This window comes from Leuresthes tenuis, unplaced genomic scaffold (genome assembly GCF_036924035.1).
Source record: "Leuresthes tenuis unplaced genomic scaffold, fLeuTen1.0.hap1 SCAF_10, whole genome shotgun sequence".
Taxonomy (NCBI): Eukaryota; Metazoa; Chordata; class Actinopteri; order Atheriniformes; family Atherinopsidae; genus Leuresthes; species Leuresthes tenuis.
Genome location: NW_027325364.1, coordinates 15,428,844 through 15,445,167, shown reverse-complemented (window position 1 = coordinate 15,445,167; position 16,324 = coordinate 15,428,844). Strand labels below are relative to the sequence as shown.

The 16,324-nt window shown below is 42.2% G+C and overlaps 1 protein-coding gene across 4 annotated transcripts in view; it reads left to right on the top strand.

Annotated features, from left to right (window-relative positions):
* The window catches only part of nbeal2 (neurobeachin-like 2), a 36,740-nt gene that overhangs the window by 18,319 nt on the left and 2,097 nt on the right, over nucleotides 1-16,324 (top strand). For 3 of the 4 annotated variants that reach the window (XM_072394373.1, XM_072394370.1, XM_072394372.1), the window contains 34 exons: nucleotides 59-218; nucleotides 507-609; nucleotides 749-899; nucleotides 1,125-1,280; nucleotides 1,375-1,534; nucleotides 2,858-2,946; nucleotides 3,047-3,760; nucleotides 3,890-4,074; nucleotides 4,211-4,367; nucleotides 5,546-5,689; nucleotides 6,830-7,153; nucleotides 8,001-8,150; nucleotides 8,389-8,546; nucleotides 8,653-8,777; nucleotides 8,874-8,991; nucleotides 9,080-9,237; nucleotides 9,331-9,464; nucleotides 10,780-10,887; nucleotides 10,987-11,082; nucleotides 11,208-11,332; nucleotides 11,526-11,666; nucleotides 11,751-11,881; nucleotides 11,969-12,078; nucleotides 12,185-12,302; nucleotides 12,675-12,772; nucleotides 12,857-12,970; nucleotides 13,081-13,167; nucleotides 13,255-13,364; nucleotides 13,728-13,900; nucleotides 13,983-14,077; nucleotides 14,180-14,296; nucleotides 15,492-15,650; nucleotides 15,741-15,889; nucleotides 15,971-16,106. In XM_072394373.1, coding sequence (XP_072250474.1) covers nucleotides 59-218; nucleotides 507-609; nucleotides 749-899; nucleotides 1,125-1,280; nucleotides 1,375-1,534; nucleotides 2,858-2,946; nucleotides 3,047-3,760; nucleotides 3,890-4,074; nucleotides 4,211-4,367; nucleotides 5,546-5,689; nucleotides 6,830-7,153; nucleotides 8,001-8,150; nucleotides 8,389-8,546; nucleotides 8,653-8,777; nucleotides 8,874-8,991; nucleotides 9,080-9,237; nucleotides 9,331-9,464; nucleotides 10,780-10,887; nucleotides 10,987-11,082; nucleotides 11,208-11,332; nucleotides 11,526-11,666; nucleotides 11,751-11,881; nucleotides 11,969-12,078; nucleotides 12,185-12,302; nucleotides 12,675-12,772; nucleotides 12,857-12,970; nucleotides 13,081-13,167; nucleotides 13,255-13,364; nucleotides 13,728-13,900; nucleotides 13,983-14,077; nucleotides 14,180-14,296; nucleotides 15,492-15,650; nucleotides 15,741-15,889; nucleotides 15,971-16,106 — 5,253 coding nt within the window. The remainder of the gene's footprint in view (nucleotides 1-58; nucleotides 219-506; nucleotides 610-748; nucleotides 900-1,124; nucleotides 1,281-1,374; nucleotides 1,535-2,857; nucleotides 2,947-3,046; nucleotides 3,761-3,889; nucleotides 4,075-4,210; nucleotides 4,368-5,545; nucleotides 5,690-6,829; nucleotides 7,154-8,000; nucleotides 8,151-8,388; nucleotides 8,547-8,652; nucleotides 8,778-8,873; nucleotides 8,992-9,079; nucleotides 9,238-9,330; nucleotides 9,465-10,779; nucleotides 10,888-10,986; nucleotides 11,083-11,207; nucleotides 11,333-11,525; nucleotides 11,667-11,750; nucleotides 11,882-11,968; nucleotides 12,079-12,184; nucleotides 12,303-12,674; nucleotides 12,773-12,856; nucleotides 12,971-13,080; nucleotides 13,168-13,254; nucleotides 13,365-13,727; nucleotides 13,901-13,982; nucleotides 14,078-14,179; nucleotides 14,297-15,491; nucleotides 15,651-15,740; nucleotides 15,890-15,970; nucleotides 16,107-16,324) is intronic. The other variant, XM_072394371.1, reaches the window with a different exon arrangement.

Genomic DNA, 16,324 nt, shown 5'->3' with positions numbered 1-16,324 from the left:
ATACAGACTAATCCGAATACCTTTGAACAACTAAGTACTGTACTTGTGTCTGCTGCAGGTTCCAGGCACGATGATGGACATGAATGTTTTAATGGCATGTCAGCTACTGCTGGAGCAAGTTTTCAACGAGGGCAACAGCCCACTTTTACAGCAGCTCTACCAGCACCTACTCTTCAATTTCCGCATCTGGACTAAGAGTCATTTTGCTGTTTGCTTGGGTAAGGCATGAGCATAATGCCATTCTGCCAAATAAATGTCCCTGTGGAGATTTTTCATGTTTGTTATTCACACCAGTACTGAAATGAGCCAGAGGAAACTCAAGGAACAATAGGTCACAGATAGAACACATTAATGCTTCGAGTTCAGGCTGTGGGAGGGATTAAAAGTGAATCACTTCAGTGTCCTGAAAATTACTGCACTTCTTCAACTCAACCTTACATAATGATTTGGCATTTCTAAATGTCAGCCTCAGCGGAGATGATAACAGTATTCTTTTTGTCTCAAAGCACATGTTCAGTACCTGTCATCTGTGATAAACAAAAGCAAGCAACGCTTGAAGAGGAAGTATGGAGTTCAATACATCCTGGATACCATTCGGACATATTACAGGTGAATCATTCACAGCAGTCACGGGGTGTCCAGCTGGGACCCAAAATGATACATAAATCCAAAACCAACTGAAACGGCATTTCAGTGGCAAGTAATACCACAACTCTAACATGTTCTCTGTTAATTTCTTTGATTGCAGTTTGGAGAAAGATGGCAGCTCTTTGTCTGATGAGAAGCAGACGATTCAGACATCTCTGTTTTCCCTGCTGAAAGATTTTCTCAAGTCTCCGACACCAGAGGAGCTTCACAGCGTCCTTGCCTACATTCTGACCGTTGGAGAAGAGCAGCAGGTAATACTTGCTGTTTTTATTCGATGAGTTTAATATTGCAATCATTTGACCTTTTCAGCATGTTAGTTTACTCTCAGTTTCCAGCTGAACACTCCCCGATCATCTGAACTTTCTGTCTTTATCCTCATGTTGTGGCGTGTATTTATTTTCTAACTCCCCTCTGATTCAACTTTACTCTCCCTCGGTCATATATCTGAGTTACCTATCAGCTCATTTGTCTGTCAGGTGGTGAGAGCCTTGGACGTGCTGTATGAGCTCCTGAGGAGCAGCCCTCCTCGTGAGCAGGTGCAGACTGTGCTGTTGGAGTGGGGTGTGGAGCAACTCTACGGCTTGCTGCTCACTCCAAGTTTTGGGGATGAGGCCAGAGAGAGGGTATTCAGGGTGAGAACAGCTCATCTGACCTCTTCTTAATACCAAGAATTGATTTAAGAGCGAAATCCCTTGAGAAATATCAAAATTTCTTGTTTTGTTGCAGGTTTTATACAAAATCCTCAAGAGCGAGAAAGTGTCTGAGCGCAACAAGCAGCGCATCAAGCTGAAAGATTTTGGCTATCTTGGACTGGTTTGCTTTCTTGAAGACCTTCCCGTCACCATGACGACTGTGCGCTGTCTGTACGAGCAGGTCCTTGCTACAGGTAACAAGAAAACAAGTCTTTTTTTTTAGTATTTGAGGCTGATGACAAAGGACAAATGAGCTTTTGAATAAGAAATAATCAATGTTGAAGTTAGAAATAAAACATAAAAGTGTATTGATTCTCCACAAAGTTAATAGGAAAACAACTGTCAAGCTTATCTTTGTCATGGGGACCACGTTACTAATCGGATAGTAATTTGATGTGGATTGATTCTCCACAACCGCTGATGAAATTTGGCACTAAAGTGAAGATCTCATGTGATCTAAGCGTTGCAAATCCAGGTATTTCCAAATAAATACTGAACTGCCATTACCTAATCTTCGCAGTCAGTGCAAATCAACTGAATATGATGTGTAGAGAAAGGAAACTTGACACAGGTAAGCATCATGAAAGTTCATGAACCTTTCAGAATTTTCTATATTTCTACGTTAAATGTGGCCTGAAAAAAAGCCTGAAAAGATTTCCACAACTCCTAAAAGTTCATGAAGAACCTAATTAAATGAATCACACATGTGAGAAAAGCGTATATCATATCATACCATACTATTATTTCATGGAAATGATCCAGTATGACAGGTCTGTGATGATTAAAAGCACATGAATCTGAACGTGAAGTGGGATGAAAGTCAGATGTAATTGGGCACCCTATTTTAAATCAAAATGGGGAGTTATCAAACTGAGAAAACTGAAACTCAGAAAAAGAGTGGAAACAGATACAACAACATCTCCAAAGACTTCGGACTCTATCAGTCCACAGTCAGACGGATTGCGTACAAATGAAGGAAATTCAAGTCTATTGTTTACATCCTTTGTGGTTGACCAACAAAGATCACTTCAAGACCAAAGACTGACAGACTACAAGGTCACAAAGGGACCAAGGGTAACTTCTAAGTGACCAAAGACACTTTCCCACATTAGCTCATGTTAATAAGCCATTGCTCCCCAAACAAAGTACTGCTGCCCGCTCAAGTTTGCTATGGATCAAATGGACAAGCCAGAACTTTTTGAAAATGGTTTGTGAATAGATGAGAACTCAAATAGAACTTTGGGGTTTGAATAAGAAGCGTTATTATCTGTGAAACATTGTGATAGTAGTATCATGCTTTGGGCTTGTTTTGCTGCATCTGGGCCAGGGCGAATACTCAACTAATTAAACGCAAGTGCATTGCATTTAAACAACTAAACACGGGTTAAAACTAGAGGCAAAATGTAAAACTTAACAAAATACACAAAGTACTCAAAAGCCTTTTTTGTAAATTGTCTTTGGGCGATGGCTAATGGGAACATACATAAACACACCATGCATTTGCTGCTGTTCCACAGATGCCAGTCCTAATTTCAGAGACCTCCTGGCTGTGGTCTGTCTGTCCCATCGAGCTGAACTCACCGTACGACTGGATGTCTGTCGCAAGGTCAGTCTGAACGGAACTTCTGAATGTACCGTTTCAAACAAATGTATCATCTCAGCAACAAAAACAAGCTTTCTCTCTGTTTCCTCCAAAACTACTCCAGCTCTTTCATTTGATCTATTCCAATGAGGATTATGTGAAGCAGCTTGCCAAGCAGCCCAGTTGGCAGGATGTTCTGACCAAACTCTATGTGAAAGAGTCCTATGAGTCTCACGCTGCCAGCATTGCAGACTCAAGCACCCACAGCTCCGTTGAGCCAAACTACCGACCGCCGCTGCGCAGAGATCAATCTCTGCTCATAGAGGACACGCGGCCTGACATCTTCCTGACCTACCGCAGTTCGCAGGACATCGAGGATGAGGAGGAGGAGGAGGATGGCGGTCAGCGGGACATCTCGGAGGGATTCTCTGATTTATCCCAATCGCCTCCCAGCGGAGGTGGAGGCACGCTAAAAAACTTTACAAGCTCCCTCCATTTTAAGTCCTTTGATTCGGTGGATCAGGGGAGCCATTCGTCCTCTGTTTCCAATGCGGTCGACATTACCTCATCTCGGCCCCAAGACGAGGGAAGAGACTACCAGCCGCTCTCCCCCTTTGGCACATCACCCTTTGATATGGAATTAGGGGGCATGGGGGAGACTGGCGTCCACACCCCTGCAGGGAGTCTGACCAACACACCATCTCCTCTCGAGCACTGCAAACCGTTTCCACCGCTCAGACCCAGGAAGAGCTCCAGTTTGTCCAATGTTCTGGATGACACCAGCTATGGGACAGACCCCCCTACTGGAGACACAATCTCCAATACGTCCAACCCTCAGGTATACCTCCTCTATTAACTCAAGTTTCGTAAACGTTACATGAAATCAGTCAAAGGCGTCGCTGTTAGAATCACGTTTTTGGTCATTGTGAGATTGTATTGAGCTCTTTTCACCCATTTCTGTATTCAGCAGACTCCTGAGGAGGAGCTGTGCAACCTGCTCACCAACATCGTCTTCTCTGTGCTGTGGAACGGCAGCGGGGCGGAGGGGCCAGACGACGTCGTGTGGAGGGAGAGGGGACAGGTGTTTTCTGTTCTCACCAAACTGGGCTCCTCCTGCCAGCTGGTGCGCCCTCCTGATGAAATCAAACGCAGGTCAGCTGTGTTGATTTGAAAATGAAATTAGCTGTGAGATCAAACCGAACTTTCATGCGTGTCGTCTTTAGTCTAAATATCCAGAAACATTAAAATGTGATGTATTCAAGGTTTTTTTTATTACTCTGTGTGCTAGTCTTTTGGAGATGATGCTGGAGTCATCCCTATCTGACCTGAGGGACGCCCAGGGAGTGTCTCTGCCTTTCTGTCCCAGTCTGGTTCGGCTCCTCAGGCTGCTGCAGGACTTTTTATTTGCAGAGGGTACAGACAACCACACACTATGGAGTGAAAAGGTATGAGTACCTAATATTTACTTGCTGTTGTCCATGATTATTGAAAAGCCTGTCTCTGTCCTGATAGCGGTTTGTTGATTTTCACTGGAGACCACAAAAAAAAAAAAAACAAGTCTTCGTTGTTCCACACAATCTGGAGTTTAGTTTTCTAAGTATATAAGAATGTAGTCAGAAGACCAAACAAAGGATAAAGATAATGCTGCTGTTTAAGCGGCTACGGTCTCCATAATCCCCACCAAGTTGCAACTATGCATACCTTTCATATTTCATGGAGCCAAAATAGAGAAATGTTTGTACTGACATTTGTTTGTCTCTTTTTCACCACAATTACACAAAGCCTACAAGGCCTTGTTTAGTTAAATGTGGAGAAGAGGTGAAGAGCAGTTTTGATTGAGTGAGAAAGGGCATTCGCTCTGGCGTGACTGAAGGACAGTCCTCTCTGAGTGCCTGTCTAGTTTAGCATTTTTACTGAGGCCATCAAAAATATTTGAATTAAATGAAAAAGATAGATACGGGAATGTTTTTTTTTTTTAAATCTCAAAATTAGTAGCAGTTAAGCATTTTGAGGAATAAGCTTCATACCCAAGTTAGATGATAAAATGTACACATCTAGCTATCTGTTAGCATATCTTTCGTGGTATTTATCTGGCTTAGCTTGATTGAATGATTTTCTCATTTCTTATTAACAAACGTTGGGGTGAAATGCAAAGGCTCACTGCACCATATAACACAAGGCAGGCAGTCGAATGAATGTTTTGAACTTTTTTTTCTTTTACAAAATCTGCTAAATTTAGCTGCTCAGTTGCAGCTAAATTTAATTGTTCGGGATTCAGTGGAGGCTAAATCGAATAAAAGCTGAGTTTATCTTTTTTATTGTTTGTTATTGAATTAGATGAGTAATTGAAGTTGATATTTTGCACTCTTAACTTCTACATTCAAAGTATGGCCAGTCAGGTGACTGTGTGGGTGTTTTCATTGTCACACATTAGGTCAAATGTTACTGGCTTTTTTTTACAGCCTTTTACAGCTTTTACAAAGCTCAGAGAGTCAGGGTTGGGAGTAGGCTGCATCAAAATTGCCTTTCAAGTGCAGTTTAGACCGTAGTTATGGTTTACTTAGTTGCTGCAAGGTGTGGAAACAGGTCTAGTCCCTTGTTGACAGCCACCGTTGTGTTGCAGATCTTTGAGGGGGTGGTGAACCTGCTGGACAGGTTACAGGCCTGGCACAGCACCCCTGGCAACCCTGGAAACACTGAGCTGAAAGAGATGGCCCAGATCGGCCTGCGTATCATCACAGGATATATTCAACAACAGCACTCACAGGTCAGCTGCACCCACGTCTGGACCAGTCCTGCACACTGACCATGAATGTCAAATAATTCTCATTGTACTCTCACAACCCAAACACCTGTTAGATAGATTTCTGCAGAAGATAGTATTGAAGAGGTTTGCAGAACCAGTATTTAGTACAGTATTTCACTTGATAAATGCACTTAGATAAAGTCAGTTTTCAAATACCAGGCCTTCTATGGGTTTCTTTGCAAAGACATTGTATTCATTCCAGTAAGGGAGTGTTCTGTATGAAAGGGCAGCTCCTCTCTGAGTTATGACTGCTGCTGCTGTAGGATTGGGGGATCGAGAGAGCTGTTATAAATGACCTGACTATCAGGATTTCCATCACATCCAACTTGTTTTGTTCATTTCAGAAGTGAAGTAACTTCCCTTTAAGCCTTTTGGGGTTTTTTTCTAAATGTTGCTTCCTAATATCACAGCTATAGGTTTCGTGGGGAGGAGAATCAATCTTGAGAATTGTTTATAAGATAAAAAAAATACATAGTTATGTTACGTTTTTATGGAGGAAAGTAAACCAGTACATTTGCTCATGTTTTCAGAACATTTTTAGGACTTACTTTACTTTATACTTACCATACATTTACTTATATATTTCACATTTCAGGACAAATACTATACTTTTTACTGCAAGATATTAATATTACAGTTGCTAAAATACTTTATGAAATGTTTTTTCATTGAAAATAACCTCCAGTATTACCTAGAACGTTTAAATTAGCTCCAGCTCAGCCAAATTGTGATAAAGCATTGTATTACAGTTTGTAGTATCAAGCATTAGTATTGGTAATACAGTATTACAAGCAACAGACCATAATTCTGCTCAGGTTTGTTAACTTCCAGTACTTAAAGTTGACACATTTTTAAAATAATACTTGTTTGCAATACCCGTAATTGGATTTTACTCACAAAACACACCAATGAAATAGAAAAATATGATAATATGAAAATCAATAACATTTAAGAGAACACAATTCAGAAAACACAGCAAACACAACACATTTTCAGACAACAGATTCACTTTCAAACCAAGTAAAGCACCATCTTTCTATTTACTTAATTCTTAAGCTCTCACTCATAAAGTTTCCGCTTTTTCCTCATTCTCATCTTTAGGTGTGTGTGATGGCCTATTTGAAGCTCCACAGCCTTCTCCAGACTGTGCTCTGTCTGAGCTGGGAGGAGGTGTGCTTTCTGTTGGGGCAGCTTGGTGCCCCCTTGTGGCCAGGAGGTGTAATAGACAGCACCAACTGCAGTCAGTCAGAGACTTTCTCCCAGCTCGTGCCCATTGTACGCACTCTACTTGACCAGCACGCTGACCCCGTCACCCTGCAAAGCCTCCTGCCAAACCTGCCCATCACAAATGGCAGCACCACCTTTGCACAGGACCTGAAGGCTTATTGTCACACACTGGAGTGGCAGGGCTTTTACCAGCAGCAGGTCCGTGTCTTGACTGGCTTTGTGTTTATAAATAATAGCTGTCATTTATCTTTTGTTTTAGGGATTGTAGAGAACCTTCTCCTTTGTTTCTAAGCGAGTATAATCAACCATCTACTCCAAGATACTGTGCACGCTGTTCTTTGTCAAAAACAGGATTTCTGTCTTCTTAATTACTGTCCTGACTTGTTGCCTCCCAGTGGCTTCCTGAGAACTCCATTGCAAAGTTTGAATTAAAAAGCGATCACAGATTTAGATCTCATCACTAAACGTCCAAGTGTTTTCTGGATGACCTTCAGCGTATTTTAGGCATAGATCAGTTTACGCTTTACGAACTGATGCCAAACAGACACTCTGCACTCACTAAGCACAGATCCATCATTGCTCTGTGTGACAGTGTGGGCTCGTAAATCTCTTGTGTTTAGATTACGTCTGTATACAAAGCCTGTGATACATAAACCAGTGGGGCATAACTGGCTACCATCAAAGTTTTGAGACTTGCCTAAGGCAGTTTTCTCAGACATCGAGTGGATATATACTGTCTACTTACAGTTTATTTATGGAGATTGTGTGTTTGTGTCAACTGTAAATGTCTTTGTATTTTTTATATTCACTAAAGTGGTAAAACAGGGTTGGAAAGGGAAAACACCTTATTTTCAACTGTTGTTTAACCATCTAATGCAGTAAGTAATATAGGGTAATTGTGAGTGAATGCCAGTTCTTATCCAAGTTGTAATTTAAGCTAATATCTTTGACTTAGAGTTATTTTACTTATGCTAAATTACCATGTTGAGTCATTCTATTGCAGGTTTACGGCTCTGTTAATGCCCTCCTTTAAATGTGTCTCCAGGTTCAGCCAACCAAGGAGCAGTACGAGCTGGACACGTTTGGGAGGAGCCATGACATCATGTCCAATTTCTGGAACTCCTGCTTCGATGACCTAATGAGTACAGCATTTAGACGAGAAAAAGACCGATCTGACAGCAAATCTAAGTTTCAGGTAAATGAACATACGGTGTTGCTGCTTCACTCCTCCACTCACACAAGCATGTAGACTCACAGCTTTTCTTTACCATTTGGATGGGCTGAACATCAAACCGCCAACCCTGCACTTAGTGGACGACCAGGAAACTAAATGTTACTCTTCAGGCCTCACAACGCAAAAAGTCAAATTTTGGCCAAAAAAGCAGTTTTTACCAGTCAGATGACTAATTATATGTAATTATATGTAAAAACAGCAGGTGATCGTAGATCCTTACCATAAGCGAGTCCGGACCGAGAACAACAGGTACCACGTCGGGCAGAAGCAGAACTCCAACCAGCAGGGGGTGGTGTGGCAGCACTGGAGAGCTTTCCGCAGGCTTTTTACCTGTGAGAGAGGAGCATGGGCCGATAAGTATGACAGCACCTTATTTTCTTACTATACTAGCCTTTTGCTGTTCCTTTTTATCCATAAGTGAACTGTTATTTTCCCCTTTTTTTGGTCCCACGTTTGACGTCAGAGTTCAGCCGGAGGTGAAATGGAAACTATCAAATGCAGAGACGTATTCAAAGATGCGTCTCAAACTTGTGCCCAACTATAACTATGATGCCCACACTGAGGCCAGCGCCCAAAGGGACAACATGGGTACGACTCAAACTCGTCGGCTTATATTTTTCTCCTCAAAGCAAAATGGTGTTCTGAAAGCGGTGTCTTTTTTTCTTTTTTTTTTGCAATTATCAGGAGCTGAAAGCCCTCGCAGCTCTGAACCCCTCCCATTGGCTGTTGCTAAAGAAGCAAAAGTGAGCGACATGGAGGATGATCAGTTAGGAGAAGAGGACCTTGTCTTCCTGGATAACAAGTGAGTCTCAAATGTCTGTAACATTAGTTCCATTTGCGACGTAATTTAGGAAAAAATGTCTAATAATTGTCTCCGTCATTTGGTTCAGGGTGGAAGGAGAAGACGAGAGCGAGAAAGAAAAACTGGTTCTGTCTGAGGACTGCGAGCTCATCACCATTGTGGCGGTTGTTCCGGGTCGTCTGGAGGTCACCACACATCACCTGTACTTCTATGACGGCAGCAGCGAGAAAGAAGAGACAGAGGAGGGTGAGTAATATGTGACTGTGAAGATAACACCCACTGCTTTATTGTTCCTCAGAGGTTTCCGTCTGAGGTGAATAATAAATGTGCCCCCTCCAGGAATCGGGTTTGATTTCAAAAGACCTCTGTCTCAGCTCCGCGAGGTTCATTTGAGGCGGTACAACCTGCGACGGTCTGCACTGGAGCTTTTCTTCATTGACCAGGCGCACTACTTCATCAACTTCAGAAAGAAGGTGACGCGCTTTTTAAATGTTTTTTTTTTAGATTTTCTTTTTCAACAATCCTTTTACTTTTAAGAAACAGAATGCATTGATTTAAAAACCATTCTCTGACAGTGTTTGGGAGCTGAAGGGAAGAGCGCTGTCATTTTAAAAGCTCAATATTCTACCATTAATACTTGATGAAAGATTTCAGCTACTAAACAGTTCGGGGCTTCATTTTTTTGCATTTTTCATTTCGTAATGCAGTAAATGTTTTCGGTGGATGACAGGTCTGTGCTGACTGGAGAATGGCTAAACACTTGGACTCTTTAGCTACAGAGTCACACTGTTGTCATAGACGGAGAAATTGGTATAACATTGATTTGCAGGAACAAGTAACGTCTTCATGCAGGCATGTAATGCTGTAAAACCTGAATATAATGTTCTCCATGTCTGCTGCCTTCACAAAAATGTACTGAATGTGCAGTGGACATGTTAGCCGCAATTTTCAAAATAAAATGTAATTTGTTAGAGCACCAGATCATTTTTCACTGCACCGCAGTCCTCCTCAGTGAGCTGTGACCCTGTGAAAGACCATGTGTTTCTCTTCACGTGGTTTGTGTTACATTTGTGGACGCAGTAATGAACTGTGTTCTCTGGCATTAGTTTGCAGATGTCTTCATGAGCCTATGCAGTGATTTCCTCTAAAGCGTTGTGTTAAGTCTGCCTGAAAGCCCGAATATCATCGCTGTTATGTGCCACAGATAATGCAATCCTCACATGGTACAATTTTTAGGTTGAGAAACACTGTTGAACTTCATGGTTGAACCCCTCCCCTTCTTTGTTTCTGAAAGACTGAAATGTACATCAGACATCAAATTCAAAGGGAGTTTATTTTCAACAATGTTCAATCCCAACATTCAATATGATCTGTTTGTGCTTATATTTTTTGTATGTTGGGTTCAAAGGATTTGCAGAGCATTTCATTCAGTCTTTATTTACATTATATAAACCATCCAGTAACTTCTAGAGCTACGATATGTGCATACTAAAGCTATGTGTAAACCCTTTCCTTAAAAAAGGCAGAATGTGTGGTGCGAATTTGTGCAAATGGGTAAAGTTATTCTAAGTTATTGACGTGATTTGATATAAAACAATCAGATCATTTCAAAGCAGCCTATCAGTTCGAAAATTACTCTCATTTCCTGATGAGTACTTACAGTTTTATTCCTGAAACGACACATGGTGTTGTTCATCTACTCCCTACACTCACAACTGTTGGATGAAATCTGTTTTTGAGATGATGCTGAGTAAAAAACTCTGAAATTATTCATTTCTATCTCTTTAGGTACGAAACAAAGTTTACTCGAGGATCCTCGGGCTGCGACCTCCAAATCTGTTTTACTTCGGCTCCCGCTCTCCCCAAGAGCTACTGAAGGCATCTGGCCTCACTCAGGTGTGTATCTACATGCCAGATGAATATGAAACTGATTTATTCAGAGCTGAAGGATGCTCATGTTTGTGACCTAATGCAAACCAATGTTGATGTCAACAGAAATGGGTATATAGAGAAATTTCCAACTTTGAGTATCTGATGCAACTGAACACCATTGCTGGACGCACCTACAATGATTTGTCGCAGTATCCTGTGGTAAGTGCACTGCTTCTGTCAACGCAGCTAATTACTTATGCCCGTGGTTCATTTGCCACCAAAGATAATGCACTTATAACGTGAGGAGGCATGGTGGTGAAGCTGTTTGCTCGGTCTCTCCTCAGTTTCCCTGGGTGCTGTGTGACTACACTTCTTCTACTCTGGATCTGAATGACCCCTCGGTTTTCAGAGACCTGTCCAAACCCATAGGTGTGGTCAACCCACGTCACGCGCAGAATGTCAGAGAAAAGTGAGTGGCTTTAGTAAGGTGTGAATTTGCATTGAAAGTAATGCGATAGGCAGTGTGTTGTTACCGCAGTGGCGTAATGCTGACGAAGACTGTAAAACAACAAAAAAAAGCATGTTGATTATTGATTTTTGAGCTACTACTAGAGCTGTTATGCTTTTAATGATAATGACCTATTTTTTCCTCCAATCACAAGGTATGAGAGCTTTGAAGACTCAACAGGAACCATTGACAAATTCCACTATGGCACACACTACTCTAATGCAGCAGGAGTCATGCACTACATGATCCGCATGGAGCCTTTCACCACGCTGCACATCCAGCTGCAGAGTGGCAGGTGGGAGCGCAGACTGCTGTGTGCTAATCATTGAGTTTTCAAGTATTCTCTGATCTCACACGGCTGCACGCTGCCTCGGTTTAGGTTTGATGTTGCAGACAGACAGTTCCACTCGGTGGCAGCTGCCTGGCAGGCTCGCATGGAGAGTCCGGCTGACGTCAAAGAGCTCATCCCGGAGTTTTTCTACTTCCCTGAATTCCTTCAAAACATGAACGGTACTGCGGGGAACTTAGATACGTGATATATTGACACTGAAACATTTGTTTGATTAAAGAACCTATTACAATTCTGCTGCTTTTTAGGCTTCAACCTTGGCCACTTGCAGATATCTCAGGACACAGTCACAGATGTTGTTTTGCCTCGCTGGGCAACATCAAGGGAAGACTTCATCAGAAAACACATGAAAGCCCTGGTAAGCCTATATAAACATCCGGAGTCATAAAACTTAGTCGTGCATTTGTTTTTCTACGGCACCATATTAGAATCAAGATGAAAACAACTTGTGTTTGAAACTCTAGGAATCTGAGCATGTGTCCAGTCACCTCCATGAGTGGATTGACCTCATATTTGGTTACAAGCAGAGAGGGGAAGAGGCAGTGAATGCTCTCAATGTCTTCTATTACTGCACATATGAGGGTAAGACTTTTCTTCGGAAAAAAACAAACACTTTTTGAAGTTTAATTCTGCTAAACTGTGTGTGCTTACTATATATACTGTATAAATCTATATAACGCTGCTTTATATTACAGAAACTACTGTGTATTTCAGTCTGCATAGAACTAAAAAGGTACTAATAGATGGAACTTTGGAGCATATACAGGGGGCCTTTTGAAACAGCCTGTTTGAAACAGAGCTAAACAGAGTAGCATAAACACTGAAAGAAGCTTGAAAGGGATATGTGAGACTTGCATTAACTTATCAACAGGGTGTATACTAGATCCCCTTTTAGATGTTTTCAAGCTCCCTTGCATGAGGCTCACTCTGTATTTTTGTTTGGCCTCCTTGCAGGTGCAGTAGATCTAGATGCAATTGCCAATGAGACTGAAAGGAAGGCCTTGGAAGGCATCATCAGCAACTTTGGACAGACGCCCTGCCAGCTCCTGAAGGTGCATTGAAAGACTAATTCATAGCTGCCTTTTTTTCAGCTGTGAAAAATCCCGGTTAGATAATGTGTATTTATCTCCAACCAGGAGCCTCATCCTCCTCGTATGACTGCTGAGAATGCAAGTAGGCGGCTATCCCGCCTGGACACTCTGCCCCCCAATATCTTTGAGCACATCAAGAAACTCCGGCCATTTGTTGAGGTGGGGTCTGAAATCTTTTTACATCCTCTCGTGATCTCATCCCTCTGAATATATACATCATCTTGTGTAATGTGTATATATGAATTCCCACGTGTGTTTGTTTACCTCAGGTTGTAAGTGATGGCATTCCGCTAGTCCAAGCGGTGGTGCCGAAGAACCAGAATCGCTCCTTCATCAACCAGGGCTCGAATTTCCTGGTAATGGCTTCGCAACAGAAATGTTTTCAAATCGCTGAGCTTTGTCATTTTTACGTTCATAAATCATCATAAATTCTCTCTTGACAGGTGACTGTGAGCTCAAATGGTTTGATAGGGACACACAGCTGGCTTCCATTTGACAAAAACATCGCCAACTACTTCACCTTCACTAAAGACCCCACAATGGCCAATCCCAAGTGAGAGCCTTTTAAAAGACTTACGCTCTTATGTAATTGTAATTGTGTTCATGCCTAGTGCCACCATGATATTTAAACAGCACCTGAAAAGATGTAGAAAAAACTTCTTCCAGTTGAATTGAAGCATTACGTCTGTGTTCACATCATCCCTGAAGCTTCAAAGCATGATTCAATCATTTGGTTTGATTTCACTTTTTTGTGATCATGCATCACAGAAACAAATGCTAAATAAATTAGGATAAAAAACGATTAATTGAATGCTGGTTCTCACACGGCTTAGAGTTTGATTATAAATTTTCACATTTAGACCACAAAAAATTTTTATATTGCTTCCATCTTCTCCCATCGTGATTTGCTCTGCAGGACTCAGCGTTTCTTGTGTGGACCCTTCTCTCCCGGAGTGGACATAAGCGCTCAGGTGCTGGTGGTGTCCAACGATGGTCGTCTGCTTTTCAGCGGGGGACACTGGGACTGCAGCCTCCGTGTCACTCAGCTGGGGAAAGGAAAACTGGTGGGCAGGATCTGCCGGCACATCGGTGAGCTTTCTGTCCCGTGTCGAAGTCTTTCTTTTCTCTTGTCGATGTGACGTATTGATTTGTATTTTTCTGTTTCACAAAGACGTTGTTACTTGCTTGGCTCTGGATCTCTGTGGCATCTACCTCATCTCTGGCTCAAGGGACACATCATGTATAGTGTGGCAGGTTTTACAGCAGGTGAACACCTCTCTGTCTGTGTACACATCAGTAATGAGCTGCTATGATTAAAGTGAAGCCTTCACATATGAATTCTCCTTTTTTTTTTTTTCTGTCCCACAGGGTGGATTCTCCTGCGGTCTGTCTCCCCGACCGGTGCAGATTCTCTGTGGACATGACCAGGAGGTTACCTGTGTGGCCATCAGCACTGAACTGGACATGGCTTTCTCAGGATCAAAGGTCAGAGCGGTTACTCTTAAGCTCAAAAATACTGTAAATGAATGTGTTTTTGTGCGTGGGAATGGTGCGGATGTGTGTCTCCTTCAACTCTTCTGAATCACAAGCATGACATAGAATACTTGCTGAGTTGAATTTTCCATATTCAGATGATCTGTTAAGAAGTTGTATCAAAGTAGCCAAAGAAAGCTTCGGTTATGGGATTTTTTGTTTTGTTTTGTCTGGATTGAACTTTTCTGTCCATTTCACAGTACTATGCGAAAGTCTTAAGTTACCCTATTTCTTTACATATTGCCAAGAAAAGGGGAAATAGGTCTAGTGATTTATTGAAACATGCACAAATAAATGCAAATACAGTATATAAGCAAAAATAGAGTTTGTACAGTTGTAATGAGCACCTTTACTCCTCAGCACCTAGACCCTCTTAGACAGGCTTTCTTATTCATTCTTTAAGTAGTCTTAGGAATAGTTCTCCAGGCTTCTTGAAGGACATCCCAAAGCTTGTCTTTGGATGTTGGCTGCCTTTTGTTCTGTTCTCTGCCAAGATGATCTCACACTGCTTCAATAACTGTGAGATCTGAGCTCTGGGGAGGATTCATCACTCCATAAGACCTGTTGCCACTGATTCTCAGACCAGTTCTTGTGTCATTTTGCGTACGTCAGTCTTTTCTCTCCGTTTCCCTTCCTTAAGAATGATTTCTTGACAGCCACCCCACTATGGAGACCATTTCTAATGAGGCTTCAGTCAACAGTAGATGGATCAACTGAAGGATCAGATGCATCTCTCAGATCTTATGTCAGAGCTTAGCTGGATTTTTCTTTCCAATTTCGTCTTTCTTTCAGATAATGTTCACCTGCTGCTGACAGTTTTTAAGAAAGCCCGGAGAACTATAGTTGAAAAACTCTTAAAAAAAAATACAAGAAAGCCTGGCTCCTCGGGAGAAAAATATAATAAATAGAAAAAGGGGTGAGTCAAGACTATTGCGCAGAACTGCAAGAGTTCACAATATAAGATATAATATAGATAACAATCACCAAGCAAAGCACTTTCTAATATGTATTACCAAGTAGAGAGAGCATTAAGATGACTGAAAAACTAAAGTCATGCATAGTAATGCACAGAAATTAAAACGGACTGTTAGGCGTAAGTGCATGTGCAACTTTTTCTTACCCTTACGCTTTGTTCGCTGCTCGTCAGGATGGAACTGTGATAGTGCACACAGTCCGACGAGGCCAGTTCCTGCGAACACTGCGGCCTCCTGGTGACAGCATACCCGCCCAAATCTCTGAGCTCCAGGTGGGCATGGAAGGCCACATTGTGGTGCAGACGTCTCTGGAGGAACGCTCCCACAGGAAGGTTCGTGAATAAGATTCACTGCAGTGCATGTGCAAGTACAGGCAGTTTCTCTCTGCTCTGCCAGTGTCCACATTCTGCTTATTCCTACAGGGCAAATACTCCATTCATGTTTACTCAGTCAACGGCTGTCTGCTGTCCTCTTTCACCATGGAGGAGCAGATGACTGCGCTGCACCTGGTGTCTGAATACGTCATCCTGGGGACCATGCGGGGAAGCCTCCACATACGAGATTTATACAGGTAAAGAAATTTTAATCTTTGTAATTCATGGGAGGCTTAAAAAGTGCGAGTCCTTCATTCTGACACTTCTCTCTTTTTCAGCCTGGATGCCTTGGTTACACCCTTGGCCTTGAGGGTTCCTGTGAGGAGTGTGTCTGTCACCAAAGAGTGCAGCCACATACTTGTGGGACTAGAGGACGGGAAGTTAATTGTGGTGGGGGCAGGGAAGCCGGAGGAGGTGAGAAGCTGGACTTCAAGAGATTGGGAGATGCAGGAATGGGGGGGTGGTGCATGTCTGTAAATGTGTGTGTGTGTGTGTGTGTGTGTGTGTGTGTGTGAGGAGAGGGGGCTACTCATATGTAAAGTATTTACTGAGAACTAGGTTTTTCAGATGATAATGTTTTTAGCGTGGCAGCTCTGTTTCAGCCCCTAAGTGAAGACAAACATTTGTTCCCT